A 26,890-nucleotide genomic window follows, 5' to 3' on the forward strand; every position below is an offset into this window, starting at 1 on the left:
GCCCCCATTAAATCCCATCCTAGGCGGCCTCTATAATCACTGTATTACGACCGTCCACTAGGTATATAAAGTTCAAATTTATAAGCTAGGATTATATTAGCTACATAAATATATGTTTTAGTTTTGAGTGAAATCTAACTGATCGAAGTCGAGATACCATTAATCTTAATGTTTTGGTACGATATATATTTTGGGTTTGTGTAGCAGCACTACTACTTGTCAAGTGAACTTCTGTAATTTATAAATTATCTGAATAACGCGCTTTTTTATATTTTTAAACGTGATATAGAGAGATAACTAGTGATTGATTCTAAATCATTCAAATTAATAAAATATTAGCTTTAGGATAAGGCTTAGAACGGAGGTGAAACGAAGGGTAATTTTAAAAACCCTACAAGGGGGTTCAACTTCTGAATTCTCGGTATATTTGTCCTGTTTGCGGCCCATTTGGGGGCCCATAGTCCATCGGTGGGCCCGAGACCGGGCCCAAAACCCAGCCCATTTGCGGGTTGGGTCCGGGTTGGGCTTTGGGCTTTGTGGGCTCTGCGGAAGTCTACCAGTGATTGGGTCGAGGGTGACGAATTGAGTTTACTAGTTCAGTACCTAATAATAAGCTTGTTGGTTAGTCCAATAAGATCCATGGATCTCTTCTTGATCTATGAGGTATGTATAGAATGTTATCAACGTAAAAGAAAAGATGGTCTGCATTCTCCCGAGGTTTACCCCCTAGCGCCTCACCAGCCCTTCACTACAATGACATCAAGTGTGGGGGTGGATACCAGGATGATCATTCCCAAAATCGTTCGGGTTCCCCTCAACGGACAATGTCCGACTTTGAAATTCAAATTCTAAAAACTTCCCTTGTTAACACTCTGCCACTATTGAAACAAAATCTGTATATCATGGCATTCGCACGCAGGTTAGCCATCATGCCTGGTGGCCTCGGTATGGACACGGGATAAACACGACCCCGGACAAAACGAAACCTAACTTCTCCATAGGCGGCCTCGGTTCAAGCATTGGCCAAAAGTTGAGACAGCAAGGTGCCTGTCTCGCCATTCTCTACGCACCATTCGAAGCTGCACGTCATGACGAGCTACTCGAATCCGGGTACGGTGCGAGCGGCAATCTAGATGATGTACACACCTATGAATGCGACATCACCTCACCAGACTCCGTGCAGGCGGCCTTCAACTCTCTAGAGAAACAATTAATCGACCCAAATTCGACCTCTGCATCCGAAAGAGTCTTCCCAAGTATCCTGATCAATACAGCCGGATACGTATCTCTCAGCGACATGGAGATAACACCACCCGAAGAAACGCTCAAGCATCTCACTACTAACATCTACGGCCCGATGCTCTGCTCTCAAGCATTTGCTCGACTCTACTTCGCTGCATCCAAGGCCGCAGAATCATCACCAAGTGCCCCACCACCGGGAAGAATCGTGAGCATTTCATCTCAGGCGGCACATGCTGCGCTACATCGACATGGCGCATATTGTGCTTCTAAAGCTGGGCTCTTAGGTCTGACGCGCAGTATGGCGTCTGAGTGGGCTGGTCGGGGTATCACTGCCAATACTGTGTCTCCGACTGTGGCGTGGACGGAGCTTGGGAGGAAGGCTTGGGGGGAGACGAATGTTCGAAAGGCCTTTTTGGCGAGTATACCAACAGGCAAGTTTGCACTTCCGGAGGAAGTTGCTGATTCTGTGCTGTTTCTTTGTCAGGTATGTTTCCTTGGCTCGGTGGGTTATATTTCTGGCTCTGACTTCTGCAATAGGATTCTAGTGGCATGATCAATGGTGCGGATATTAGAGTTGATGGTGGTTTCACTGCTAGATAAATTCATCTAGACTTGGATATTTCTTTTCCTGTCAATATTTCAAATTTATTTGTCCTGAACCCTGGCGACAAAAGGTATCTAGTTCATTGCATATTAACCATTCAGTTATTCAATCATCTCACAATGCAAGTATGCACCTCAATATGACCCTTTCCGCAAGATGTTTTTCAAAAATATCTTCTGCCTCAAAACAAAAACTTTCCTAGCATCATTGATTCTTGCGAGATCCCACCGCTGCGGTGCCGTCTTGTCCATCCAAACTGACCAGTCACCCCAAAACGCCGGCCGCATAATCTGCGCATACTCCCAGTACTCAGGATACCATCCTGCGTATTCCCAGTCGAGAATACCGGTGACATTGTTCTGCTCGTCCACGATGATATTGCGCGGCGCAATATCTGCATGCGCGAAGACCGAGCGCTCCGAATGGGGTAGCATATCCAGTAGTTGATTTTCATACCGACTTCCCCCATGGTAGAGATATCGCTCGTAGATTCTAGACCTAGGTCTGAGTCGCTCGAAATTGGTCGACCGGGCTGTTGTAGATCTTCTAGCATCCGGTCCAGGGATAGAGAGCCATCCGCGGCACACTGATAAGGTCCCTCAAGCTCCTGTGGGCGAATTATCTTTCGGAGTTTGAGATCAGATCCCAGAGCTGGAGGCAGATTGACTCTCTAGCCTCGTCCTCTAGGCTATCCCATTTTTGCTCTAGAGTTATTCCGGAAATGATAGTCATCCCAATAGTGCCTTCCGACGGACGATAATCGGGCTTGAAGAACTCTTCTGGAGTTATTATCCCTTCATCAGGACTGAAACGAGTGAAAAGCACTTCGGGCACTGGAACATCGGTCTGCTTAGCGACAAGTCTCATCGCTTCAGCTTCGGGAGATCGCACTCCAACCCCAGACTTTGTGACCCAGGGACAGTCTCACTCAAGTACAAGTCTGCCCATTTTTTTATCGAGTACAGCAATGACCTCTTGGTCATTTGGGAGGTCGAGTGGATTCAGAGACCACGGACAGGGCCTTATAATGTTGCCCTTTTTAATATATCGGTACCCTTTATGAAGATTCTGTCGGTCATAAGGAGCCTCCTTTGAGGATTCAGTAATTTTTCGGGTATTTTCGTGACCCGGCGGTCGCATTTATCTGAATAACAATGGCAAGGGGGTGGGAATCTGTGTTTCTTCGGAAGAGAACCTGTCACCCGTCATCAATCACATGAACACGCGGATTTCTATGACCCTTGCTCATTGTCGAGATATAGTGGAAACCCAGCAATATATGCTATTATATTTTCGCACTCTTCCTGATAATCCTTGCTTCCAACCAACTCGGATTTCAAATCTTTGCTAATTTATATTTCTAGTAAGCCCCATGTGATGAACATAGTCTTTCTAGTATAATGCGATATAGTATACCAATAAGAAATCAAGCGATAATATTTCTCCCCCCTGCGGCCCTACAACCGTTGCGCCTATCCAATCCCCGCAAGTATAGGTAGATGATGATCGGGAGAGACTCCGCTCTTTCTGTTGTTACGGCAAGGCAAGATCAGTAATTGTAGAGGGAGAGAAAGATCATATGTATAGTTGAGTAGGTCTATAATCATAAGGGGTCTTCACACCACCACTGCAAGCATATACACCTCATGAAGATCCCTCCTCTACACCTACGTAGGCAACTACGTAGAAATATCCGCTCTCCAAGTCCAGTTCCTAGATATTTTCGCTTTCAAAACTCCTGAAGCCATGCTAACCCGTGATATCGTAAAGAAGATTGGTTTCGGTTCCGCCGGGATGGTTGTCTATACGCTGACACCGGGGAAGCAGTCGGCAAGACCCTTGTTGTGCTTGTTGGAGGCGTGCTCGAGGAGACTATAACCACACAGATATATGTTAGCCCATATACATCAACAGAAACAGACATTCGAAAGAGATCGGGTCTGGAATCACGTACGCAGGCGCCTTGGTGGTCTGGAGGAAAGTCTGTCTGCAGACCTGGCACTGGATGCTCATGGCCTTCTCGTTCTAGACAAGGATGTGGGTCAGTGACTGGAGAAACAACATGGGCGTTGAAGATGATGTTGACGCACGCTCTTAGTTTGCGACTTGGCGGTCTTGGTGTCCTTCGCGTTGCGCTCGCGCTTCATGTTTGCCTTAGCTCCCTATCGAGGATTGTTAATTCACTGCCCTGAGGGGCCCAAACAAAGAGCCCAGAATAGTCTGGCGTCATCTGCATGGCGGAGGGATTCCTTCTTACGTTGCCCATGTTTGCGGTATTTGACTTGACGTCTAAAACGAGAGGAAAGGTTCGAAGAGGGGAATGCGATGGGATGTGGGCGCGAGGGAGATCTGTAATTTTTTGTAAAAAAAATTGTCAGCCCCAGTGGTAAGCCCCACGTGGGGCGGGCGGAAAATACTGATTACTAAGCAGGTCTATATCCCGCAATTTACAGGAGTTCAATCCGCAACAACCGTACAACATATAGGTGTAGTAGGGAATTTATCTAGGAGAAGAGGGTTTCAAAACAAATGTTCAAAAGTGTATTCTAGAAGAGAAGATCTAGGTGTTAATATGGAGCTCAGCCTATGTAACGATGAGTTTAAGTCTATCCTTCGCTGGGAAGGAACGACTAAATTTCAAACTTCATACTAAACATGGATGGTCTATATAGATTGAAAACATTATGTATCCAAAAGCCTTGAAAATCGATAGAGAGCCTCCGAGAACTACGTTGAATATAGTGGCAATGGATCTTTCACCCTACGCTCAGAAAATTGTTATCACTACCATTACTTCTACGGCTTGATACCCGGAAAGATTAAAATATCAATATGGTTTCAATTGCTAGAGTCGCAAATTAGTGCAACTCAGGGTACTATCTGTTATCAATATGTAGATAACCTAATTGAGAGGGCTATCAACGCTCGAAAAGGCGGACAGTGTACCAGCTAACTAGCCCGAACGCAAGCATGAGCCACCTTCCATACCATTCATTGGAGAACGCATCAAATGGGAGCTCCCGACACGCACCTCTTCCCTTAGATGGGGATGTTTCTCCCCCTGTTCCCTGGCCTGTTCCAGCTGTGCCAGCCTGGCTGAGAAGTGATTTGCAACTTCCGGATGGATCCTTGGCAGACTTGATCGACGCCGCTCCCTTGAAATCGCACGCTGACTGGTCCTTCTTCTGACCCTGATAGTAGCGGTCAAAGACGTAGGACAGTTTGTCCTTGCTGGTGCAGACGCCGTAGGCACCGTACTGTCCCGTGGTTGTGTTCTGGGAAATTCCATCACAGGCGCTCTTGTCGCTTCCACAGACTATATCAAACAAGTCACCGTATTGGTCTGCATGCAGAGATTGACTGGCTACACATGACAGACTGTCCACCATGCAGGAACACAGTTCTTTGTTTGGGGAAGGTGGTAGGGGACTAGACTTTGACAACCACGCTTCATCGACGGTGGGACATGGGTGCGGAGTATTAGTGGGGGTATAGCTGCCACTATTGACACCAGTAGGAGTGGCAGTTTGAATTGCCTTCGAGTAATAGCTGAAATCTGGCTGAGTGCTGACTGATTTCCCGTCGACAGAGACAAGCCCGTAGTTGTTGGTACTTTGAAAGTACATGTAGACAATGCCACCACTCCAAAGATTCTCCATGTCAGGCCCGAAGATTGCAGCGACGTCGCCAAACTTGCGAGGCCTGATTGTATTGCATCCATATTCGGAGAAGAAGATTGGAACAGGGTAATCCTTGTACTGCTCTGTGAGATTTTTGTAGCCCGAGCCCTGGAATGTGTTGTCTCCACACCACTCATACATGTTGTAACCAAAGAAGTCGATAGCAGTAGACTGATCTCCACAACTGAGATAGTCGGAAAGCTTGTTACGAAAATCTGGTTGGTCGGTGGTTGCGTAGCCAAAGGCCAAGGACTTCCTGTATCCCTTTGTCTTGACGTAGGCTTTCATATCGCGCACAGCTGCTTTGACGAATGCTGTACCCATTGTCTGATTGACTTTGTCCACAACTTCATTTCCGGCAAAGAAACCAATAATATTATCATACTGGTGCAAGGCGTCAACCACGGCAGTATACCGATCGTACAGTTCGACGGTCCAGGATGGCGAGTTGGAGGCAATCGACAACTGAGGGGATGAGAGATCGGCGATCACATAGATTCCTGCATCGGCCAATTTCTGCATACAATCATCATGATTTTTGGTCGGGTCGACAGCGTAGATGCGAATGACGTTCGTCCGCAATTGCTGGAGGTACGGGATATCACGATCGCAGTGTGAACCATCTACCAGAGGATCGGTGTACCGAGTATCAGTCGACTGGCCGGTACCTCCCGCTCCTCCAGCATTGTAGTCCTCTATATAATGGTTAGTTTAGGGGCATAGAATGAACTGTATTGTCTAGCATGCATACCCTGATAGGCAACTCCACGAATGTAACTAGTCGTGGGGTTAGCACCTGAAGCAGTTAGAATATTCCGTCCACTCACAATTGGTTTCCATTGTTCGCATAGAAAAACTTGGATCCCTGTGAATCAATTTCGTCAGTTAGTTAATTCTCTAAGCAGTGCATAAAGTCTTGCCTTGATCTCAATTTGCGGAACACTAGCTATGGCTGTGGCCAACAGCAGGAAGAGCCCTGCTAGAAGAAGATGGGATCGCATCTTGGCTGTATTCTGGTCAGTTATCAAGATTTCTATGGTAGTTATCATAGGATTGGCCAACATTGAAGCCTTTTGATGCAAGATCTGAGGGGTTCTGTGCAACAACGCGTTGTTTACAAAGGAAACAGAGAGAAAGCAGAGGGCGCGGGAAACAAATGTACCACATGCCCACCTGAGCAGTTCCATCTACCTATACTCTTGGGGAAGCAGCGAGGCGGTACCTGACCGCCGCACATTCTGCACAATTTTGATGCTTTGGAGAGTCATCTTGAAATGAGTGGCTGCGCATAATGATGTCTTTATTCAAACAAGGGTAGTATTTTGATTTAGTATCGAAAATCTGACTAGTGGTACATGTTCCCAAGGCTGTCGATTATGACTGCAACACAAGCCTTGTATACATTAGCCTGTTGTTTCAAGCAGCGCCCGAAGTGCATCTTCTTCGGGTACCTGCGGAGGAAAACCTTTCAGATCTGATCGGGTTTATACTTGCCTTTTACCTCGATATCCTCCTCTCAGTATAGTCAGCCTTTTTAAATTCGATGGGATATACAGAAGGATTGCTTAAGATACTTCGCAGTCACTTACATTGACCAAGCAGCGGAGTAAAGTGGAGTATAGCTCCGCCGATCAAAACGATCTGCTCCCGAGGTCGGTAGAGGATCCGACTTCGTAACTGATCCACATCCTATTTTTATCGACTTATCTAGTGTAGAGGGGTATCACGTGGTTTCGGCTTCAGACATGATTTGGCGGTCGGAGACGGCGAAATTAATTTCCCATGTACATACGTAGTTCGAGCGCCACCAGCGCTTCTATTCCTATTTGCGTAGGACATGAGGCTCCGGGTGGCTGTGCGCTCCTTTGTAGGCGGCTAGAAATCTCAAGCTTGACAATATAAGGCTATCAATACCTAGGTATAGTACGGAGTAGTATGGCTGGTCTTGTTCGAACATGTCCATTACACAGAACACGGGCGTCAGCCACAATATGACCTCTGGGATACACGGAGTAGATATTTCAATTTTTCTTGGTGGGAAATTGGAAATGATAAATGTGACACTTCATTGATACACCATCCTAAACAACATAAACCGGAAATAGACAAAACTCCTGATGGTAGTTACATAGTATGTTCCTTAGAATCTTCAATCTCGTCTTCGAAGTTCTAGCGAACAATAAAATCCCGCCTGGGGAAGTAAAAAAAAAATGGACAAGACAAAAGAAATACAACTTGCTGCTCTTCACTCATTATCGTACCTTTAATCAAGTCGCAACGGCAGCATCAGCAGAAGCAGAAGCAGGTGGTGGTGGTGGTGGTGGTGGTAGCGATGTTGCCTCTTTCGTTGCCTCTTCCTGTTGACGTTGGTCTTGTTCTTGCTTCAGCTTTTTATGCTCTTTGGCTTCCGCATCTTCCTTCTTCCACGAGCCCTCGTAATGATGCGTCACAAGAACATCGCCTTGATCCGTCGGGTTTCCGTTTTGAAGAGCAGCGAAAGAGACGCCAGGCATGACCAAGACTTCACCGACTAACTTAGGCCGCTTAGTGAGTGCGTAATCACGATCATCGACGGGCCTATCGAGCAATTGTTCGAGACTATCCATGAGCGCGATCGCCATAATCTTAGGCCCCGTCACGTTGACGACGTCTGAGAGCATTTCCAAGGTAATCCCTTCGATGCCCACGGCGTTTTCTTTGGCAATGTTCTTCAATGTTTTAATGACAGTGTCCACAATAACCTGAAGATTGCGTGAAGACTTCCGCGCGACAAATATCCAGTTGCAGAACTGGGAAGCAACTTTGAATATATTTTGTGGGTTTCGTTGGAAGGTAAACACGATATATCGTGAATTGCAAGCAACAACAACCGATTCAAGTACTGTGTCCCCTATGACCCTTTCCAAGAAGAGAATCTATACATCGAACACTCCGACTAATAACACTTCTAGGCTCTTCTCCAACCCCTTCCACTGCGATTTCAACAACAAATCAATTCCCCACAACTACTCCAACTGAAACAAAGTCTCAATCAACAGTAGGTTTACCAGCCACTCAATCACCAACACCTACTGCGGTCCCAACAACAAGTTCCAGCAAAGCTTGGATTGCGGGCGTTGTCGTTGGTTCTATTGTAGGTATCGTAATTATTGCAGCCGTCATAGTCTGGTGGATCTATCACCAAAAGCGAAGGCAACACTCGTTATCACAAGAACAGCTGTTTCTGGGCCACGGTCCTCCGCAACCACTACAACCGCCCCCGAGATATCCATCGCAATCCGCGTGATATCCGTTGGAACCTTATAAGCAAATGCACGAGATGGGCACAGCCCAGACTCCGCGTCTACACGAGCTCGGTCCAAATGGTCACAGGTAGAAAACGTGTGATAAACTTGGACTGGCTGAGATATTTGATGGGTATGAACTCCGCCATTCTGGTGGACATGGTCTTGGAATTCAATTATGTGTTGATGATTTGAACCTGGTCTTATGATGCGTCGAATTGCTTTTTTTAGATATTAATACGAGAAAGAAGATATTTTATACTTGTCCATAAAGCAAAAGTTGAAGATCTATTATTGCTATCACAGGATTGGGTCGTTCCTTCCATATCGGGTGCACCTCCAGCCCACAAATATCTTGGAGATAAACAAAGATCTTTGACCGCCATTTTTGAATGCCATTGGAACATACCTCGGCCGCTTTTATGCATCCCTCTCGCCGGCGTGTTGGCTAAATATTTCAACCATTTCGTCTTTGCAGAAAATAATATGTGGCTTGAGGTTCGGGACTGATCTGTTAGTCTCTTTCTCAATCTCTTCAATTCGAAATCTATATACTATACCATCGTACATTACAATGGTACTACAGGCCGGAAGTGTTGGGTATATTCAAGGTTCTACACAATATACTTTGAAGCATATTGACCGGGAATTATTTGCGATATTTGTAGCCTAGATTCCAATATATCCGACGTTGTAGGTTACTCTACATAAGTAAAGACAGTGCGACTAGGATCCATGACGGAGTCCACAAGCTGCAGCCAGAATGCGAATTCGACTTGGTCATTGAGGAAATAAATGTCCTAGTGGACATCAATTGACGCTTTCCTCGCAACTACTCAAGTATGGGGTCGAATCGCCAACTTTATCCACTTGAGATCAGTCTAACTCGATCATATGCAAAAGCTATTCTCCTATTTTTAAAACTCAGTGGAAAAGTCAACGGTGTTAATATATCACACACGAAAAACAAACATGGCTACTGTAAACTTACTGGAGTACCTTCGCTCACGGACACAGGTGGATATTGACACCTACGATATTGAAGGTTGGGGATCTTTTCGCTTGCATTATGCAGAAGACTAATGAAAATTTCACATCAGCTTCCAAGGAGATTGGGCCTTTTCAAGATGCAACAGGGAATCAAGTATGAGAATATATCTCTAGATGCTATGTCTTAGTATGTGCTGATTAAAAAAACAGTTTGAGATCCAAGCAGAGATTGTTAAGCCCAACAGAAGCGCCGTGCTGAAGAGATCACTAGAGTTAGCGACCACGATACACCCACAGTTCGCCACTATCACCCTCGAAGAGCTTGCTGTGGAGGTGGCGGTAGGTCCTCGTTGAATTGATCGATCCAGATATCTAGAGCTGACTGGTCTAGGGTATCGAACTAGCCCTCGAGGTGATCCAAACTGTCCATGGAAATGTACATGTTATGATCAACCCGAGCTACTCTTACAACACCGAAGCAATAGTTGCAAATGCTCAGCGTAAGAGAATACTGTTCACTATATACACCAAGAAAAGAGATGTTTATTTGCGTTCTTCAGGATTCCATCTTATCTGTCAAATCATTGACCCCGGTTTCGACAAATCTCGCCTGGTCACCAAGGTGCCAGCGACATGGGAAGGAATGAAAGCTGCGCACCAGCTCAAGAGAAGTGGAATAAAGACTTTGGCCACGACTCTCTTCTCGATGGAACAGGCGATCCTTGCGGGCGAAGCCGGCTGTATATCAATTTCACCGTTTTTGCATGAGCTCAAAACCGAAACTTACGAGGGGTGAGTGAGATGTATCGACAAATGCGAGATTATTTCTAATACCTCGGCAGATACAAAGACACGAATCCAATTCTTGGGGTCTGTGTGCAAGCACAGCAGTTCTATCGCCAGAACTCTCTGCCCACACGGCTGAAAGCTTGTGTAGCGCTGAACCTTGATGAGCTGATTATGCTCGCTGGGGTCGACGCACTAACTATATCACCAAAATTTCTTAGGCTTTTGGCAGCTACAGAGAGATCCCGAGAGGAGGTGGAGAGTATGTCCTTGTTTGCGAGAACTGCCAATGCCACAGAGGCTGTCAACTACCCTTCATATATCGACTCCGAGAGTCAATACCGGGTTCATTTTGCTGCGAGTGAGGGCGGAAAGGCGCAATTCAAGACAGCACAGGTAAGAAGGCATTTCCAGCTTGTGTCTCTTGCGCAACCGAGATTGACTAATCTCGAATACAGGCAATTGCTCTATTTTGTGATGCTCAAACCGCGGCGGAGTTGTACGTCAAGTCTCAATTGGAGGACTCTTCTTACACCCCAATCAACCTATGAAATACTATTATCGCTTGGGAATCACCTTTCTATTTAATGTTTGCGAGCTGGAGTGGGCTTCAATGAACCTATTGAGGATATGCATCGACAGGAAATCTCTAATCAGGTGTCATTAGGTTGTCAGTCTATTTGATGTGAAAATTTATATGAAAATAAAAATGTCATATTCTTATCAAAACTAGAGGGCTTTTCTACAGTCAAACTGCATAAATAATATTCTGGTGGACCTGGTGGTTTTGGCTATCAGGCTACAGAGCGCCAGTTTGCCCGGATATCCGGCTTCTCTGTAGCTATTACCCTTTATTCTTTATTCCAACAGCTGAACCCGCCTTGTTCAATGGTAATTGGCTACAGCAGACGCTTTCAAGCCTTCGCATAAAGGAACTGGAATAAGTCGATAAGAATCTCACCAGCGGTACTGAAAGATGATGTTCAGACATTTGTGGGTTGGTGAGAGTGTTTGGGCACTCAACATAGAAACACAGTCTTTCAGACACTGTGATGTATGCTGTACTGTGAAACCTTAGAGCATTTAAACGACTACTTGAGCTTGACCATTTGACTCCGCTGTAACCTTGAAGCAGTGACTGGGTGCGTTTAGAACTGGAATGTAGTAGATGTAATATGTTAGCTGCGATAGATACTGGCACTGGGGCGAAAATAAAACAAAACCCCGTCCTGGCCTAGCTTCGTAAAATTTATTAGAGGTGCTAGAGGATGCAGATGTAGAGAAAGTCGATGAAGAGCTTCCGAGGGCTCAGAACTTGTTAGGAGAAGTCTATGTAGACGTCTAGGTGCACGGTTTAATGCAGGATGAGATTGTTGATAGTTGTAGAAGCTAAGAGCTAACTCAGGATCGTGACAAAGATGCTCTGGTCTAAGGTTCCTGGCCACTATTGTTGAATATCTAGCCATTTATGGCTAGAAAAAACTTGATGTCTTTGTCGTAGATTCACCAGTAGTCTGTAGTACAAGGCTTGCTTGCACTGCAGTCCTTTCGTTTGCCGTAGGATACTACCTGGAACCTTGGGCTACAAAATAGGGCTTTATGGGGCCAGACTCACTCCTATTACTACCTATCACTTCTGTTGTGGGAAGAGAAGATCATGAAATCTCCAATCATGTATCCTAGATCTTTATAAATGGTACGCTAATTCTTCAACATATAGAGGCAGAAAGTAACCCATATTTAGTTTGTTTTCAAAAGTGGTGCTTGTTGAAGTGGGTTGATCTTCTGTATAGAAGATTGAGTGAGAAGCTTCGAAGTCAAGAGATCTAGCGTTAGACAACGATATATAGCGATAGCAATGGAAAGATACCACAATAGGTTGGCGGATGAGGAATGCGCTAGAATTCACATGAAATGTTCGCTGGAAAGGCCATGCTTCGCATGCCCGTATCAAATGGGAAACATGAGATGACTGACATTTTTGGATCATGCACAGCTATGAACGAGCTGATTGGCAGAGGCATATAAGTACCTATATAGATAGTTCATGGCTAGTTCCAATTGTTGAGCCGGGTATCAGTGTTATATTTATTTTCATTATAATCCAAGCCTTCCATCTTGATCCAATGATACTACTTTTTTGCCTTCATCCGTGAATATTTTTGGAGTTCAAAGGCCAGGGTATACTGCTTTATGGATCTAAGCCGTCTCAATAAATAGCAAGAGCGACCCTGTGATCGTCTAAAATGGAAGGCAAAACACGTACTGACGATAGTGCCTTCCCCAAAATATCTATAGGAAGAGATTTACGAACACATAGAAGTTCATCTTGTAAACACCTAATGTCCAAATGCTTTTCTTTATATGCCCTCGTCTCCGAAGGGGACATCGCGCTGACTCTCCAAATAATTTCGCACAATTATATCAAGCTGGTCAAATGGAGAATGTGGATGGTCGCAGGGAACAATCCCAAGGCAAGGCTCAGCCTAATACTTGATTTCAAGATCGCTTCTGGCTAATTTAAGATAACGCAGACCCTTCGTCAGGATCAACTGCAACCCCTGTTCGAAATCAGAGACGTAAATCTACAAGTCTTTCACGTCGGCTCCGCCATCGATTCTCGAGAGAATCCAGACAGTCCGCAGAAAACCGTCCCATTTTCCCCTTCTCGCTCAGGGCAAGGCCAAATGCACCAAAAGCAAACGCAGGGGTATCCATGGTTGGGGATATGGGAAGCAGTCTAATGAGCGCAAGAGGATATGACAGTGATGCCCAGTATATCGGGAGTCCCCAGCATGCCGACCGTATGAGAGCGTCGCCCAAAAGCCCGGCGTTTCGCAGAATGGGGTTGCATGATCTAATAGAGCACAGTCGTGAGCGAAACAACTTGGAGATGTGGGCGAACGCTAAGGACCATGATCAACCTGACACCCCAGGGACACCCTTTGGGATGCATTATATACCCACGCCACCAGGAAGTCTGAGGGGGCGCTTAGTTCACCCCAGCTCTGCAACCGAAAACATAGCTGGCCAGTCTATGACTTCGTTCAAAAATGAACAGTCCGGTGAGCAAAACATGTTCACAAAATCCCTCCCGAGTCTTCATGCCAATCAAGAAGAATTGGCTCCGGCAAATCAAAATCGTTTCCGATCTCGAGAAGGCTTTATAGGCAGCAGCAGCGGTGGGAACCTTCAAAATCTTGTGGCTAACTGGGCTCAGTACATGGGATCAAACCCCAATGACCATCGTGCGGCGTCTTCGGCCTCGCTAGCCAGGGAAGATCCGGGCATTATGGTTTCTAAAACACGACATCCAACAAATCCCCCCACCTCAAAGCCTGAGACGCGAGTACCGCATCTTGGTGATCTAGACCTTTCGCACAGGCTTGCGGGGACAGGCATGAGGTCCGGCCCGCCATCAACTACTCCATCTATGTCGGAACTGCCACGTCCGAATAGATATGGGCCACAAATGGCATCGCAAGAGAACTTTCAACCTTATGATAGATCTGGAACATCGACAATCGTGGATTCCGAGCCCCAGAGGCAAGCTATGCATCATCAACGAGATGCGTCCTCTTTCTATTCGCGCCAAAGCAGCAACGCTTCACGGGGGGCATCTGCCGTTCAATCACTGAGAGTCCATGCTGCAAATGCAATGGATAGCTTACCGAATATTGATACACAAATGATAGCTGAGGCTAGCACAGTGCAAAATGAACGGGAACCAGGTGCCGAGGTTTTGAAAAGCAGGTTTGTTGAGCAACTTGATGCGGCAGACTGGGGATCACCTCAGGTTCATGGAATTTCCGATAGCGGCAATGGTGTCAGACCACATCGCAGAGTCAGTCCCGGCTGGATGACTGGAGGCCGGCGAATGGGCTATGGGTATAACTTGGTGGACAATGCTGAGGATCACTCACCAACAGTTGGAGGGAACAGCAGTCCATTTCCGAGCGGGAATTGGCACAGAGCCACTCCAGGACCGAGATCTGGCAGCGCTGGTGAAAAGGGGTTGAGATCATCGATCGAGCATCGGACCGACCTGGCATCATCAGCCCAGCCATTTACTCCTGACCATGGTTCCAAGAGGTGTGACAGCCGACAGTCTCCTATGGACAAACCTCCTACCAACGCCAATGGGGAACCTGTCTTGACACCAACTATGTGGGCCAAAATGAAAAGCCATTCAGTTCGAGGTAATCGTCACGCACCACTGAGACTGGATTTGACTGGCGAAGTAATGGGTGCAGGTGGAGCACGCCGTGCGCAGCACATTGAGTCGCCAACTTCTGTAAAGTCGCCAATTTCCGCAAAGACACCGACTTCCACAGGCAGCTTTTATGTCGAAGACGTCGATGAAACGTTCTTAAGTCGATGGGCGAAAGGCAGCCGGTCCATACGCAAACAACCACAACTAAACACGTACCGCGATTCAACCCACAGGGGCAACGTCCGTACTCCAGGTGCTTCACCAACTGGTGAACGCCGCTTCTCAATGGATCTGACAACCAGTCGGCCCTCTGTATACTTCGATCCGTCGAATGACAAAAGTGCAGACAGGTTAAACGGAGAGCCCTCCCGCTCTCGTAGTGGACGTTGGATACTAAGGTTTTCAAGAAACAGGGAGAGCAAGAGACGTTCGAACCCCCCTCCAAAAGAACCATCTCAGGAATCGCCAATACAGTACGAAGAGCGTCCATCGAGTGACCTGGGACGAGCAAACTCTACCAGAAGCGATGTGGCAGAGGAGCTCGCGAGTGCGTATCGGGAATGCATTGAGATGCCCGGGGCTTTTTATGGAAGCCGGTGGGCGAGCCGAACTAGTCTGGTGGTGGAGGCAGAGTGATGAAGATGCACAGCAACGATCATTGAAGGAGTAACGAGGGTATATTGGTTGGACGAGCATAAAAATACTGTTATCGAGGACCCTGGTCCCAATTTTGCTGTTATTGTTACCCGGAGGGTGGAGTTGGTTTAATTATAGTATGCTTCCCAATCAGGTGTCATTAATCGTACAGAAATATGGGTAATCCATCGCTAATATATCTTACACTTCTGGCGTGCACACAATAAAGATGTAGTATTATCACCAGTAGAGAAGTAAATCATTCATCTCCTCTGCCGCTTGTTGTCTTTGTCGCTTGCGCCACTGAGTACGCTTGCAGACCGCTTGTGATTACCCTCTCCATTGCCCTGTGTGTTCTGTGGGGCAGTCGAATGACCCAAAAGCCCAGTGTCGCCTTCTTCGGTCTCCTTTTTCACATGGGGATGTTCGGAGTCGGCACCTGGCCCCGAGATACCAGCAGCTTCTCGTGATTTGCGCTCGCGCTCCATCTTCGCGGCTTCGAGTACACGGATCTCACTTTCAACCTTTTCGGACACCTTGCGGGCATCGAGAAGGAGGTTGACAGACTGAATGAGTTTCTCGAAATCCTTGCACACGCGTTCGGTAGGCATGAAGAGGCGTACCGGGATCTCGAGCTCGGATAGAGCATTGGCCAGTTTCTGGGTTTGCACGTTGGACTTGGCCTGCGTGAGTCGCTGGGCACGGTCGCTGCGGAATTGCACGCCTGCTGAAACACGCTCGTGGTGCTGGACGCCGTACTTGGCTTCCTCAGCTGTGGTGAGCGTGCGTACCATTTGAGTGGCATCCTTTGATGTGATAGATCCCTTCTTGTTTGCGGCCTGTGTGACGGGGGTCTCGGCTCGGCCTAGGCCACCCGCCGTAGTTGGAGTTTGACCAGCGGGACTTGGGATAGCACCATCGCCGAGGATGGAGCGGCGTTTCTTGCTCTTATCGGCTTGTAGTAGAGTCTGCAGGAGCTGGGAAAGACCCGCACTGGACTGATACATTGTGGTATTTCCGACACTGATGGGAACCTCGAGACGAGAATAGAGTTCTCGGCGTTCGGTGATGAAGTTCTGCTCGTTGCTTGTGATGCGCTTCAATTCTTCGAGTAGCATTGCTTCCTCGCGGACCTCGTCGGCGGTGCGATTGAGCTGAAGGGCGGCTAGTTCTTTACGGTCGCGCTCTCGGTCGGGATCAAACTTGAGCATCTTCTCGTGTAGCTCAAACTCGGCTTCTGACATCTCTGATGGCGGGTGTTCTAGTGAGAGCATTGTTGCAGCGATGTAATAGTATCGGGCTTTCATCTGCTCCATTGTCCGATGGTGCTTTGCAGGTACAATGGCATTCGCATCCGGCTCTGTGTCCATTCGTGGTTGGTAGTCGTAGCGATCTGCGATAAGCACCCAGCGAATGTCATACTCAGTAACAAGATCCACTAGATAGTCTGTTTCCTCGCGCGACCAGTCATCGCTCTGAAGATGTCGATTGTACTCGTCGTCTGTGTATCGTTGGGGCAAACGCGGTTTGACGTTGTACTTGGCGAAGGCATATTCCTGCTCCAGCAGTTTCGGTACGTCCTCTTTCCCTTCTTCCTTGGGCTGATCCACTTCCATTTGGGATTCTTCGGGTGCGGGTGCAGGTGTGGGAGCAGGTGGTCGCGCGGACTCGTGTTTTCTCTGCCAGTGGTGCAAAACCAGGCCGTCGGAACGGGCATTGTTCGTGAATGGGGCCATGCTCCTATACGGGATTTCATGTCAGCGTGCATTCGAGATCTCCAAAGAGTCGCGTCTCCAACGTACCACGGTCGAACGCGCAGCTTGTTCATCCATTTTGGACGGCCCTTGTATTTGTTTTCATTAATGGCGATGGGCGGTGCCCTTTCGCCCAGTAGCGCGTACAATTCACGGGTAATACCCTCTGCAACGGAAAGCTGTCAGTAATTCATCTCATTCCTGATAGAGCGCACAGCACCTACCTGGTCGCTTTTCGACCACCTTCTGCTTTTTGTGCGGTCTGGGCTGCCCTTCTGCGGGCAAATCCAGCATGTCGCGAACATCGGCCGCGGCCATATTGGCGGTTCGATCGAAGTGGTGATCTGCCTGGATACGATGCTAAGAGGCGGTTATTCGGTATTTAGCAATTTAAAATTTAGAAAGCGACCACTGAAAGATATAAGTAGTTTTGTTTGATGAAATAAAGACCAATGAATGTCAAAATTGAAGAGCCCATCGACAGAGGCTTCCCGCTGGTAAGGGAGACATTCCGGAGAGGGTAGGCGGTGAGGTGCCACGGTCCCTGATGTTGACACCTTCACGGAGAGGAGGACTTGGCCGTGCGACTATCCAATTGCCCATTTCCTCACCATGGTTTTCTCTGGGACATCCTCGTCATGGCTGGCATCAGCATTGACGCTCCTCTCATTGTTTTCTCTGCTCCTCCCCACTAATGCCCTGTACTTCTACATGGAGGGTCGGCAAACAAAGTGCTTCTTCGAGGACCTGCCCAAGGATACTCTAGTAGCTGGTATGTATCAACCCCTAGACCCTTCACGAAGTAATTTCAAACTAACCCCTGATTTTCAATCATAAATAGGCCGTTATGAAACAGAAATCATCAACACCCAGAGCGGCACCTATGGAATCGACCATAACATGAAGGTGCTCATCACCGTCGAGGAGACCTTCGACAATGACCACCGCGTCGTTTCCAAAAGGGACAGCCACTCTGGTCGCTTCCACTTTTCCGCTGCGGACGCTGGTCAGCACAGAATCTGCTTCACGCCTGAGACGGATGCCACCTCCGGCTGGATGTCTAACTCTCTGGGCGCCGTCAAGCTCACTGTTGACATTGCCATTGGTGAGACCAGCAAGATTGAGACCGAGGATAAGGATAAGATAAAGGATATTGTGCAGCGGGTCAAGGATTTGAATAGCCGCTTGCACGATATCCGTCGTGAGCAGGTGTACCAGCGGGTAAGCATTATCCCATCTCCAATCCATGGATATAGTGTCTGTGGATTATCGAAGCGAACATCCTAACTTTTTTTGCTTTCCAGGAACGTGAATCTGAATTCCGTGACCAGTCTGAGATCACCAACTCGCGTGTTGTCCGCTGGACTCTTATTCAGCTCGCCGTTTTGTCCGCCGCATGCGCCTGGCAGCTCTCGCACCTGCGCTCATTCTTCATCAAGCAGAAGTTGACTTAGATGCTCCGTTGTCTTATTCCCTACAGCATATGCCGTTTCTTATACCTTGCATCTTCCTTCTTCCTCTATTGTGGTCACGCACGCCGATTTACGTGAATATTGATGATTGGTTTTTGCATGTGTTGTTATACTGTTTTCCTGGCGAATGGCAGATCTTTAAATTCTGGTCGTAGGCATTTCGACTTTCCGAGGTCTCTTTGTGAACTCGTTAAACCACACGACCAGTGTTTGAGCAAAAAGGGTGCGGAGTGCTTTGAGCGTGGTCAGATTGTCGATCTAGATAATGGGTGTAATGATGATTTTTCTTTATGCTTTCGGATCCAAGGCCAGAAAAGCTAGCCAAAATTCTCACTTTTATGGCAATTCCTCAAAGTGAGTGACTATCTTGCGTGTATAATTTTTGGTTGATCCAAAAAAAGGATGACTTTTCAAAAAGCATACACAGGCGTAGATCACGGGGTTTATCCCCGTTGCCGCTGGCCTTGAGGACCAATGAAGGTGACCTGATAGCTGCGCCTACGCTTATGCATCGTTTGTTATATCCATGTATAGGGCCCAATGCATCTATCACAAGCTCAACTGAGAGGGTTCCCCGCTTAACCTTAACTCACTAACGTTCTGTGTATAAATGTCTTGTCCGTGTTGATGCTTTGTCGGATTAATCAAATTGTATCATTACGATAGTTCAGAGAAAGAGCTACCTCTGAAACAATATTTCTCAGTATTGTTGGTCACGAGAGCTCCGTCAACCAAGGGTTGCATTGTGATTGATCACAGTAGGTTGAGAACCTCAGTGACCTGGTAAATAACAAGGTTCCCCTCTTCAACTGATGAGATTCGACGCACTCAGCCGCATGTACGCTGCCATTTATCTTCACAGATACTCTGAACAAAGAGGAAACGCCCTCGATGGGGCTGATCCATATACTTTTCGCATCCATAGCGCACGGATAGGGGGCCTTGGACCCCGATTGGGTTTCGCCGAAGCCTAATGATCCACAAACCCACTCAGTAATATCGATTGATTGGTGTTCATGAGCTATAATTAGCGCCAAATATAAGGGCCGTCACCCTCGAGTTTACAGGGAGACAGCCTCAGTAATCCCCGTCAAAAACAATCTGATACTCACAACATTACACTTAATAACTCGCCTAATGTTATACCCAGGTGACCTGTTATGTCTATTACTCCGCTTTCTTGTTGTATAAAGAGAGTGTGAAAGTAACGAGTGTCTCTTGAATTTTTCAAAAATCACTCTCGTGGCTTTGTTTCCTTATCTGGTCGACAGACTACCTACTCTGCACGGTCCCTATTGAATTTGGATTTTCAAACCTTGATCGTTAAACCCCACTTCTCTAAACCGCTCCTCTTAAGCGTACACCCAATTGCCAGAGTCCTTACGGAGTACAAGTGCAGTACACGTGCCCTCTATTGCAGCTCGGTGGTCTCCCAACTAATATATATATAGTCCCCGCCTCTATAATAACTTCCGAATCCGATATAACCTATCCCGTAGACGCGATCAAATATTGCACCTGCGGTCAGGAGAAGAGCATAGTCTATACAGATTGTGGGGCTTGTCCTTCTTGCTGCAGTTGCTCCAAGAAAAAGGACTGAATAATCGGAGGCGGGAGGGTGAATAGCTCCAATAGCTGCAATTTTTGAACTGTCACTGAAGCTGTTTGACCGACAACTAGTCGTAAGGATTCTCCTAAATAATAACTCCGCGGGCTCTCCTAAAACGGTTTAAGAAATCCACCGCAGCGCATAAGGGATAGGAGAGACCAAGTAGCAGGAATTTTACATATATATAAGATTCTCGTTCTGATATTCATCTTATATTTGCGATTGTTTGTAATCCACCGTCCCTAGATATGAAATTACGTGAACTCAGGCTCCTTGCGAATCCAGAGGTTGCTGGCGTCTACAATACAAATGTAGTCCTTTCAGTGCAGAGCATATTTCAACGTCGTCAGAATGGCTTGGAAGGCTATAGGTATCATAATCCAGCCACATTTGCCTTGTTCTCGGAGATTCAGCATCTGCCAATGGTTTTCTGTGAAGTGCCATGGTTAGACAAATTCGAGGATCGATAAAAGCGAACTTACTCATTGCCATTGAAGACTTCAAAGCCGGTGGAAATAATAAGTATAGGCCGAGCAAGGTCGGCGATAATCTGCTTCACTGGGGCGGCAGCAAAGGGTGATATTATGATCGATTCCTCGTCAATTTCCGCGAATCCTCCTGCACCGTGAGTTCCAATAATTTTGAATTCCTTCTTGCTCAAGACCTCTTCCGTGAGCTCTGTATAATCTGGGTCCTGGGTAAGTAATAGCAATGTTTTATTGCCACGACAAAGTTGAGCGATAGTGAGAGCCATTGAATGCTGGATCATATAACCCATAATATTTTTCACCTCAGAGTTCTCATCCCAAGAGCCGTGCTGCCTTTTTAGCCATTCAGGCGCAGAGCGGCAAAAATCACCGAGCCCGAAGCAGAGAACCTTCTTCACAGTGTTTGTACCGAGTATATCTTGGACCAAGGCTGTCAAGTGCTTGCAGGTCTTGCTATTTTGCCATAACAAGTGTTTCTCATCAAAGACTTGCATAGGCTGTGCTATAAGCTCTCGGAAGTTTCGTGCAGTCTGATTGCTCCAATCCACAATATAAGAGCACAAATAAGTTTCAATTGGGCCGTTGGGTTGTGCTTTCACAAGTTGCCAATATTCTTGATACTTGACATAGGGTTTCCTAAAGAAAACTTAGATTTCAGGCTCAAATTGGGTCAGAGGACTATACCCACGTACCAGATAGGATTCTGTACTTGGAACATAGGATTGGAAATTTGGATTATACTTCCATCGATTCGACGGACTGAAAATCGCTCCATTGCATAGGATTGGCGCAATTGTTGTTCTATGTCTTCGAGATCTTCTTTCTTCCAAAGCCTGGTACCAGAACTGTACAGATCTGCGACTCTTTGGCTACTGATACGCCAATCCGTGCACCCGTAGTCGAGCGGTCTTAGAGTTTGTGGCATATCTGTGATACTTGATGATTGTCTGCTTTTGTGTATGGGTACCAGTGTCGGATACAGTGACAACGTTTGCTTTTGAGGGATCAAGAAAAATTCGACCACTCTGCTGCTGACTACTTACCTAACTACTTAAGGTCAGTTAGTTAGGTAGGTAGGTAAGGGGGTCGAGAAAGACCCCATGCAAGAGGAAAAATAAAATACCGATCACCGCATTACGGCAGTAGGGGGCCACATCCAATGCCCCCGTATTTCGTCGTGCAACGCTCTGCAGCACGGCTTGACCTATCATATTTCCGAGCAACCTGCCCCCGTATATGGATAGGTCAAGTACCTCGCATGTGTAGATATACTAACTATGTGTTGGGCTGCGCAGCTGGCTTACCGAATACGTTTAGTCTGTAATCCTTTGGAAAGAGGAATGCGTTGTAATTTTATAATTCATCTGCCTCTAGTGTACTCCGTACAAATTTTGAATTTGCCGCTTGCAGAATGCTGTCGATTCCCGGGTTGTATGTAGGACACGTTTGGAAAATGAATTACTAGAAAAGACGATTTTGGAACAGCGCAAGTTTATGGAGCCACGAGCATCATCTGAAACATGAGCATTTCAGTTAGATGCTATACACACAATCAATCTTTTCTGTATCGAGTATATCATCGCATAAGCTACCAATGTAATCCTGGGGGTAACCAAGAATGTCATATGTGATGTTCCCTTTCCGTACCCTCAAACTCTTGATGAACCGGGTTGGGTCGTTTGGCGGGCCTCTGGTAGCCAAAACCTCCGGAACGAACAGGAGGAGATTTCGACGGCTGGGGATTTCCATATATCTTAATGCGCCTATTTGTCCCATAAACGGATATTGTATATCCACAAGGACAAATACAAGGTTGGCAGGAAGATATCCTAATACGGACTAGTACGGCGCAAAAGCATACCGATTTTCAATTTCCTGGTCGCGAATCATTCCTCTTGGAGGAAGAAATGATTCAATCAGCGAATCAGGCATCACATTCTATAACAAACTCATTGATTCCCTACTTGCTAGGGGAATCACGCCATGGGTCACTATATATCATTGGGACCTTCCTCAGGGCATTCATGATCGATACGGAGGTTGGTTAGATGTGGAGGAGTCACAGCTTGACTTTGAGCGCTATGCACAAATTTGCTATGAGAGATTTGGAGACCGAGTCAAGAATTGGATCACACTGAATGAGCCATGGATTGTTTCTATCTTTGTATGTTTCTCCAAGTCCATTATCTTTTTTTTTCAGACAACAGCTGACACATTGTTCAGGGATACGCAACTGGTGGAAATGCGCCCGGACAAAGCAGTATAAATCCACAGTTCACGGAGGGCGATACAACTCCGGAGCCATGGGTTGTCGGGAAAGCCTTGATTATGGGCCACGCTCGCGCTGTCGCTTTGTATAATCGGAGCTTCCGAGCTTCTCAACGAGGCAAGATTGGGATCTCTCTAAATGGAGATTACTACGAACCTTGGGATAGTCAGGACGAGCGCGATCAGCAGGCTGTTGAGCGCCGAATGCAGTTCCATATTGGATGGTTTTCGAACCCAGTTTGGTAAGCTTTTGTTTGATTTCAGACAGCACAAAAAGAAGGAGATTACTGACACATCTGACAGTCTAGCACAAGACCACCCCAAATGCATGAGAGAGCAACTCGGCGAGAGACTCCCTAGCTTCAGTGAGTCAGACCTTGCTCTGCTCAGGGAGGCCGACATGGACTTCTACGGAATGAACTATTACACCTCTCAATTTGTGCGGCATCGTGACACGCCTGCGCTTGAAGCCGACTTCATGAGGAATGTGGATGAACTACAAGAAAATAAGCAAGGCGTACCAGTCGGAGAGAAAAGTGGTGTGCATTGGCTCAGATCAACCCCGGATCTTTTCAGGAAGCACTTGACACGGGTATATCGTACATATGGCAAGCCCATATATGTCACAGAGAATGGGTGCCTATGTCCTGGTGAGGAGAAGATGACATGCGAAGAGGCTGTCAACGATATCTACTGAGTCCAATACTTTAGAGATCATCTCGATGCAGCAGTCGGAAGGGCACGCACAGAGGACGGCTCGGATATTAAAGAATATTTTGCGTGGTCATTGATGGACAACTTAGGTATGTGTCTTGCTCCATACTATCAGATATTTGAGCTACTTTTTCTTCTAGAATGGTCTGATGGATACGGGGTTCGCTTCGGTGTTACCTCCACTGATTATAACACCATGGAAAGAACCCCAAAGCAATCTGCATCGCTGCTGAAAGGAATGTTCGACGAACGCATGGGTGGCGACGCTTCTAAATCCCAATAGATCGACGAGACGGCTTCTGATAAGCCTAGGGCAAACTGTGAACTGCCATGAGACTAGACGAACATGATTTTGTTAGATATTTACTCGAGTGACTATATTTACTTGAATTTCTACATTGTATAGCTCGACATCTGATAGAGTAAGAGACAAGACATTCAAGCCCGTGTTGATACATTTGAAATAAATTAACTAATTAATTAAGCTTCAGGAATACCCCACGCCAAGCCAAGCCAATAAATCCGGAGAAATGCGCAAAGCATTTGGCCGAGGCTCATCCCCAGGGGTCATTCCCAATTTCTCAACTACCCTAACCTCCGAGTTTTACCGACAAATAATATATGATGGCCAGCCCTGCATCTCGTGCGCGCTCATCGACTAGAGCTTGCGATCGGTGCCGTCGGAGAAAAGCAAAGGTATGATCCGAAAATCGACTTATTCGATCTAAACTAAATTATCATAGTGCGACTGCTCGGGTGAACCGTCAATATGCACCAACTGCTGTCTGGCTCGTATGCGATGCACGTTTGAGGCGCCGATCGCCAGATGTGGGCCCAAATCTAAGCGACAAAGGTCGCATGATACGGCTTATCCAAATGTTCTGCGTAGTCCCCTAGCATCAGCGCTGCAGCTATCGGAACACGGCTCGATAACTCAAAATATCAGTTCTTCTGCACCTGTTGCAGTTCGGCTAGATGCATGGGACGCCGATCTCTCAGTACTCGATCCTGCTCTGTCCCCTGAGACGGTGCATACAGTCCAATCATCTATTTCCGATGTCGCTTCGACAAGAATCACCTCAGCGTTACAGCGATTGCATGCTTTGGAGCGGGTAATCTCTGCGCAGAGGTTATCAGCACACCTAGAGCATACTATTAATCATTGCTTCGAGCTATCCTTTGAATATCTATATCCCTTGACTCCACTGGTTCATGAACCCAATCTCCGAGATGGGTTGGCATTTTTCGTAACGCAAGGAAGAAATTCGAGAGCAGTTGGCCTCGTATATGGAGTCAATAGCCTCAAGTATCCAGAGCTGTGGCCGGATCTTTCTTTTACTTTGATCACTGCTGTCTGCGCAGAAGCGGCCTTTCTCCTTCCGAAAGACATCTTTCCCGAGGCAGATAGAATCGCAGACATATTTCTATAAGCCTCAAGAAATTGCCTGGCCACATAACTTGAAGCTGATCTTGAATACCCAAATGCGAACTCAGTTACCATTCGATACTTCCACTCCAACTGCATGCATGCAGCCGGCAAGCCGCGATTGTCATGGCATATATTTGGGGAAGCTACCCGATTGGCCCAAGTGATGCAGATGCACGAAGAAGATTCTCTACAGGGGCTCTCTTCTCTCGAAGTGGAGTTTCGCCGACGGGCATCCTGGATTGCCTATATCGGCGATAAATCGGCAGCCATTCTGAATAATCGCCCAATCACCATTCACAAATATTCATTCAACTCTGGCATCATCATCGGTTACCCAACAGGTATCGAAGATGAGACAATTCTGACACCGGGCAGTGCTGTTCCAGATATCGAGAGTACTCAAAAGAGTTTCATTGCAGGATTCAATGCCAACATTCGACTCACCAGGATCGCCAATTCCGCCAAGCCCGCACTCCACTCTGCTGAGCCCGAAGCTCCCCTATCCAGACATTGAACCTAGCGCCTTTCGCGTAGCGTATTCTCATGTCTTGCAGCTTTTGAGTGAGCAAGTCGTTCATTCCGACAGAAGTTATGATCAAGATATTTTCGTGAAGTGCAAGCTCACAATAAAGGACTTCGCTGAGTCGCTGCGTGCCTACTTTGATATTCTCGGGGAATTTCATCCCTGCATTCCAGAAGATGCATTTTGGAAAGAATTTAAAGCAGGAAAATGCAGTCCGATTCTTCTTGCAGCAATCGCTTATCGTGGTCTGGCTTTCACAAATGCCCAAGAGAAGTTTAAGAAACAACAGTCCCTCCTCGTGATGTGCATGGGCAAAATCTTAGAAATCAAAGTCGACAATACCGGCTCTAGCTTAGTCCCTCTTGATGATCTTGAAGAGGCAGCTCTCATGACAGATTTTATCCACATGGATGCAAAATTCTGTCTTAGTTACTTGCACCAGTGGAACTTCGTTATGGCATATGTCTCCCTTGTAAAGGGGACGCTGAAGCATCGGGATCGTGAGATGATGATATCTGGCCCGTCGAGACTCTTAGAACGTGTTGAAAAGCGTTACACGCTCTTCTGCTTCTACGTGTATTCTGTGGACTCTTTTCGGAGTCTTTCGCTAGAGAGCATTTCCCTTCTTCCAGAAGATGACAGGAGCCTGAATGAGGACAACTCATGTCAGATTGAGGAACATTATCCCGATTCCATGCTCAGCCTTGCTGTCATTGCCCGAGACATATGCCGGAAACTTTGTTCTCACGCAGCCACTGCTAGTGGTATCGATTGCGGGGATGTACTCTGCCTATATGAGCAACTTCATGACTGGCGTGTTAGCAGTTTATCCTTAGCGCTATCAGAGCCACAACGCGGTGTGGCCGAGAGCTCACCGGAAAACCACTCTTCTCGGGAATTGGTTCCAGATCCCGCTAGCAGATCAGTTAACCTCTGTCGCATGATCTTGTGGGCTCTCCAAATATACTGCTACTTGAAGATCGAAGGCTGTATAGGTCGACACGGCTGGAAGGATGAAGATTCACTCGCTACAGAAGCAGCAGCCCACCGTATAGATTACGAGAATAATCAGGCTGTGTTCGAACCGGTAGATTAGGCCGCGTCAATTAGGCAACCTCAATCTGTGGACCAAGGCTCTGTCAAAAGACCGTTGGTTGATCTGGCGCCGTCTGTACTGCGGAATATCTCTGTAGACATA

At 46.9% G+C, this 26,890-nt stretch overlaps 13 protein-coding genes across 13 annotated transcripts; 6 read left to right on the forward strand and 7 right to left on the reverse strand.

Annotated features, from left to right (window-relative positions):
- Nucleotides 1–824: 824 nt before the first annotated feature.
- N7479_003478 (putative short-chain dehydrogenase/reductase) lies at nt 825–1,842 on the forward strand (the record flags this gene model as incomplete). Its single annotated transcript, XM_057251175.1, has 3 exons — nt 825–945; nt 1,002–1,726; nt 1,780–1,842. The coding sequence occupies 3 exons, from the start codon at nt 825–827 to the stop codon at nt 1,840–1,842; spliced, it is 909 nt and encodes a 302-aa protein (XP_057110500.1).
- Nucleotides 1,843–1,980: 138 nt separating this feature from the next.
- Nucleotides 1,981–2,280, reverse strand: N7479_003479 (uncharacterized protein; the record flags this gene model as incomplete). The annotated part of the gene is made up of 1 exon (XM_057251176.1): nt 1,981–2,280. One exon carries the CDS (start codon nt 2,278–2,280, stop codon nt 1,981–1,983), a length of 300 nt encoding a protein of 99 aa, XP_057110501.1.
- Nucleotides 2,281–2,464: 184 nt separating this feature from the next.
- On the reverse strand, nt 2,465–2,713 carry N7479_003480 (kinase-like protein; the record flags this gene model as incomplete). Its single annotated transcript, XM_057251177.1, has 1 exon — nt 2,465–2,713. One exon carries the CDS (start codon nt 2,711–2,713, stop codon nt 2,465–2,467), a length of 249 nt encoding a protein of 82 aa, XP_057110502.1.
- A 935-nt stretch (nt 2,714–3,648) lies between these two features.
- On the reverse strand, nt 3,649–4,112 carry N7479_003481 (uncharacterized protein; the record flags this gene model as incomplete). The annotated part of the gene is made up of 4 exons (XM_057251178.1): nt 3,649–3,718; nt 3,801–3,871; nt 3,937–4,008; nt 4,104–4,112. The coding sequence occupies 4 exons, from the start codon at nt 4,110–4,112 to the stop codon at nt 3,649–3,651; spliced, it is 222 nt and encodes a 73-aa protein (XP_057110503.1).
- A 652-nt stretch (nt 4,113–4,764) lies between these two features.
- Nucleotides 4,765–6,527, reverse strand: N7479_003482 (glycoside hydrolase family 72 protein; the record flags this gene model as incomplete). Its single annotated transcript, XM_057251179.1, has 4 exons — nt 4,765–6,221; nt 6,278–6,303; nt 6,354–6,391; nt 6,447–6,527. 4 exons carry the CDS (start codon nt 6,525–6,527, stop codon nt 4,765–4,767), a joined length of 1,602 nt encoding a protein of 533 aa, XP_057110504.1.
- Nucleotides 6,528–7,793: 1,266 nt separating this feature from the next.
- Nucleotides 7,794–8,688, reverse strand: N7479_003483 (uncharacterized protein; the record flags this gene model as incomplete). Its single annotated transcript, XM_057251180.1, has 2 exons — nt 7,794–8,315; nt 8,599–8,688. 2 exons carry the CDS (start codon nt 8,686–8,688, stop codon nt 7,794–7,796), a joined length of 612 nt encoding a protein of 203 aa, XP_057110505.1.
- Nucleotides 8,689–9,782: 1,094 nt separating this feature from the next.
- On the forward strand, nt 9,783–11,137 carry N7479_003484 (Aldolase-type TIM barrel; the record flags this gene model as incomplete). Its single annotated transcript, XM_057251181.1, has 7 exons — nt 9,783–9,855; nt 9,911–9,954; nt 10,011–10,139; nt 10,192–10,300; nt 10,361–10,592; nt 10,643–10,982; nt 11,045–11,137. The coding sequence occupies 7 exons, from the start codon at nt 9,783–9,785 to the stop codon at nt 11,135–11,137; spliced, it is 1,020 nt and encodes a 339-aa protein (XP_057110506.1).
- Nucleotides 11,138–13,302: 2,165 nt separating this feature from the next.
- On the forward strand, nt 13,303–15,435 carry N7479_003485 (uncharacterized protein; the record flags this gene model as incomplete). The annotated part of the gene is made up of 1 exon (XM_057251182.1): nt 13,303–15,435. The coding sequence occupies one exon, from the start codon at nt 13,303–13,305 to the stop codon at nt 15,433–15,435; it is 2,133 nt and encodes a 710-aa protein (XP_057110507.1).
- A 263-nt stretch (nt 15,436–15,698) lies between these two features.
- N7479_003486 (SANT/Myb-like DNA-binding domain-containing protein) lies at nt 15,699–17,507 on the reverse strand (the record flags this gene model as incomplete). Its single annotated transcript, XM_057251183.1, has 3 exons — nt 15,699–17,175; nt 17,238–17,355; nt 17,414–17,507. The coding sequence occupies 3 exons, from the start codon at nt 17,505–17,507 to the stop codon at nt 15,699–15,701; spliced, it is 1,689 nt and encodes a 562-aa protein (XP_057110508.1).
- A 249-nt stretch (nt 17,508–17,756) lies between these two features.
- N7479_003487 (p24 family protein) lies at nt 17,757–18,643 on the forward strand (the record flags this gene model as incomplete). Its single annotated transcript, XM_057251184.1, has 3 exons — nt 17,757–17,961; nt 18,031–18,410; nt 18,494–18,643. Coding segments are annotated over 3 exons (735 nt in total), but the record flags the coding sequence as incomplete, so codon positions are not given.
- Nucleotides 18,644–20,494: 1,851 nt separating this feature from the next.
- Nucleotides 20,495–21,252, reverse strand: N7479_003488 (uncharacterized protein; the record flags this gene model as incomplete). The annotated part of the gene is made up of 2 exons (XM_057251185.1): nt 20,495–20,700; nt 20,753–21,252. 2 exons carry the CDS (start codon nt 21,250–21,252, stop codon nt 20,535–20,537), a joined length of 666 nt encoding a protein of 221 aa, XP_057110510.1. The 3' UTR covers nt 20,495–20,534.
- Nucleotides 21,253–22,376: 1,124 nt separating this feature from the next.
- N7479_003489 (glycoside hydrolase family 1 protein) lies at nt 22,377–24,023 on the forward strand (the record flags this gene model as incomplete). Its single annotated transcript, XM_057251186.1, has 6 exons — nt 22,377–22,451; nt 22,602–22,922; nt 22,982–23,268; nt 23,330–23,662; nt 23,738–23,829; nt 23,881–24,023. 6 exons carry the CDS (start codon nt 22,377–22,379, stop codon nt 24,021–24,023), a joined length of 1,251 nt encoding a protein of 416 aa, XP_057110511.1.
- Nucleotides 24,024–25,263: 1,240 nt separating this feature from the next.
- Nucleotides 25,264–26,788, forward strand: N7479_003490 (fungal specific transcription factor domain-containing protein; the record flags this gene model as incomplete). The annotated part of the gene is made up of 2 exons (XM_057251187.1): nt 25,264–25,564; nt 25,617–26,788. The coding sequence occupies 2 exons, from the start codon at nt 25,264–25,266 to the stop codon at nt 26,786–26,788; spliced, it is 1,473 nt and encodes a 490-aa protein (XP_057110512.1).
- Between the last annotated feature and the right edge of the window lie 102 nt (nt 26,789–26,890).

Source organism: Penicillium vulpinum (assembly GCF_028829585.1).
Source record: "Penicillium vulpinum strain IBT 29486 chromosome Unknown utg000002l_segment0_segment0, whole genome shotgun sequence".
Lineage (NCBI taxonomy): Eukaryota > Fungi > Ascomycota > Eurotiomycetes > Eurotiales > Aspergillaceae > Penicillium > Penicillium vulpinum.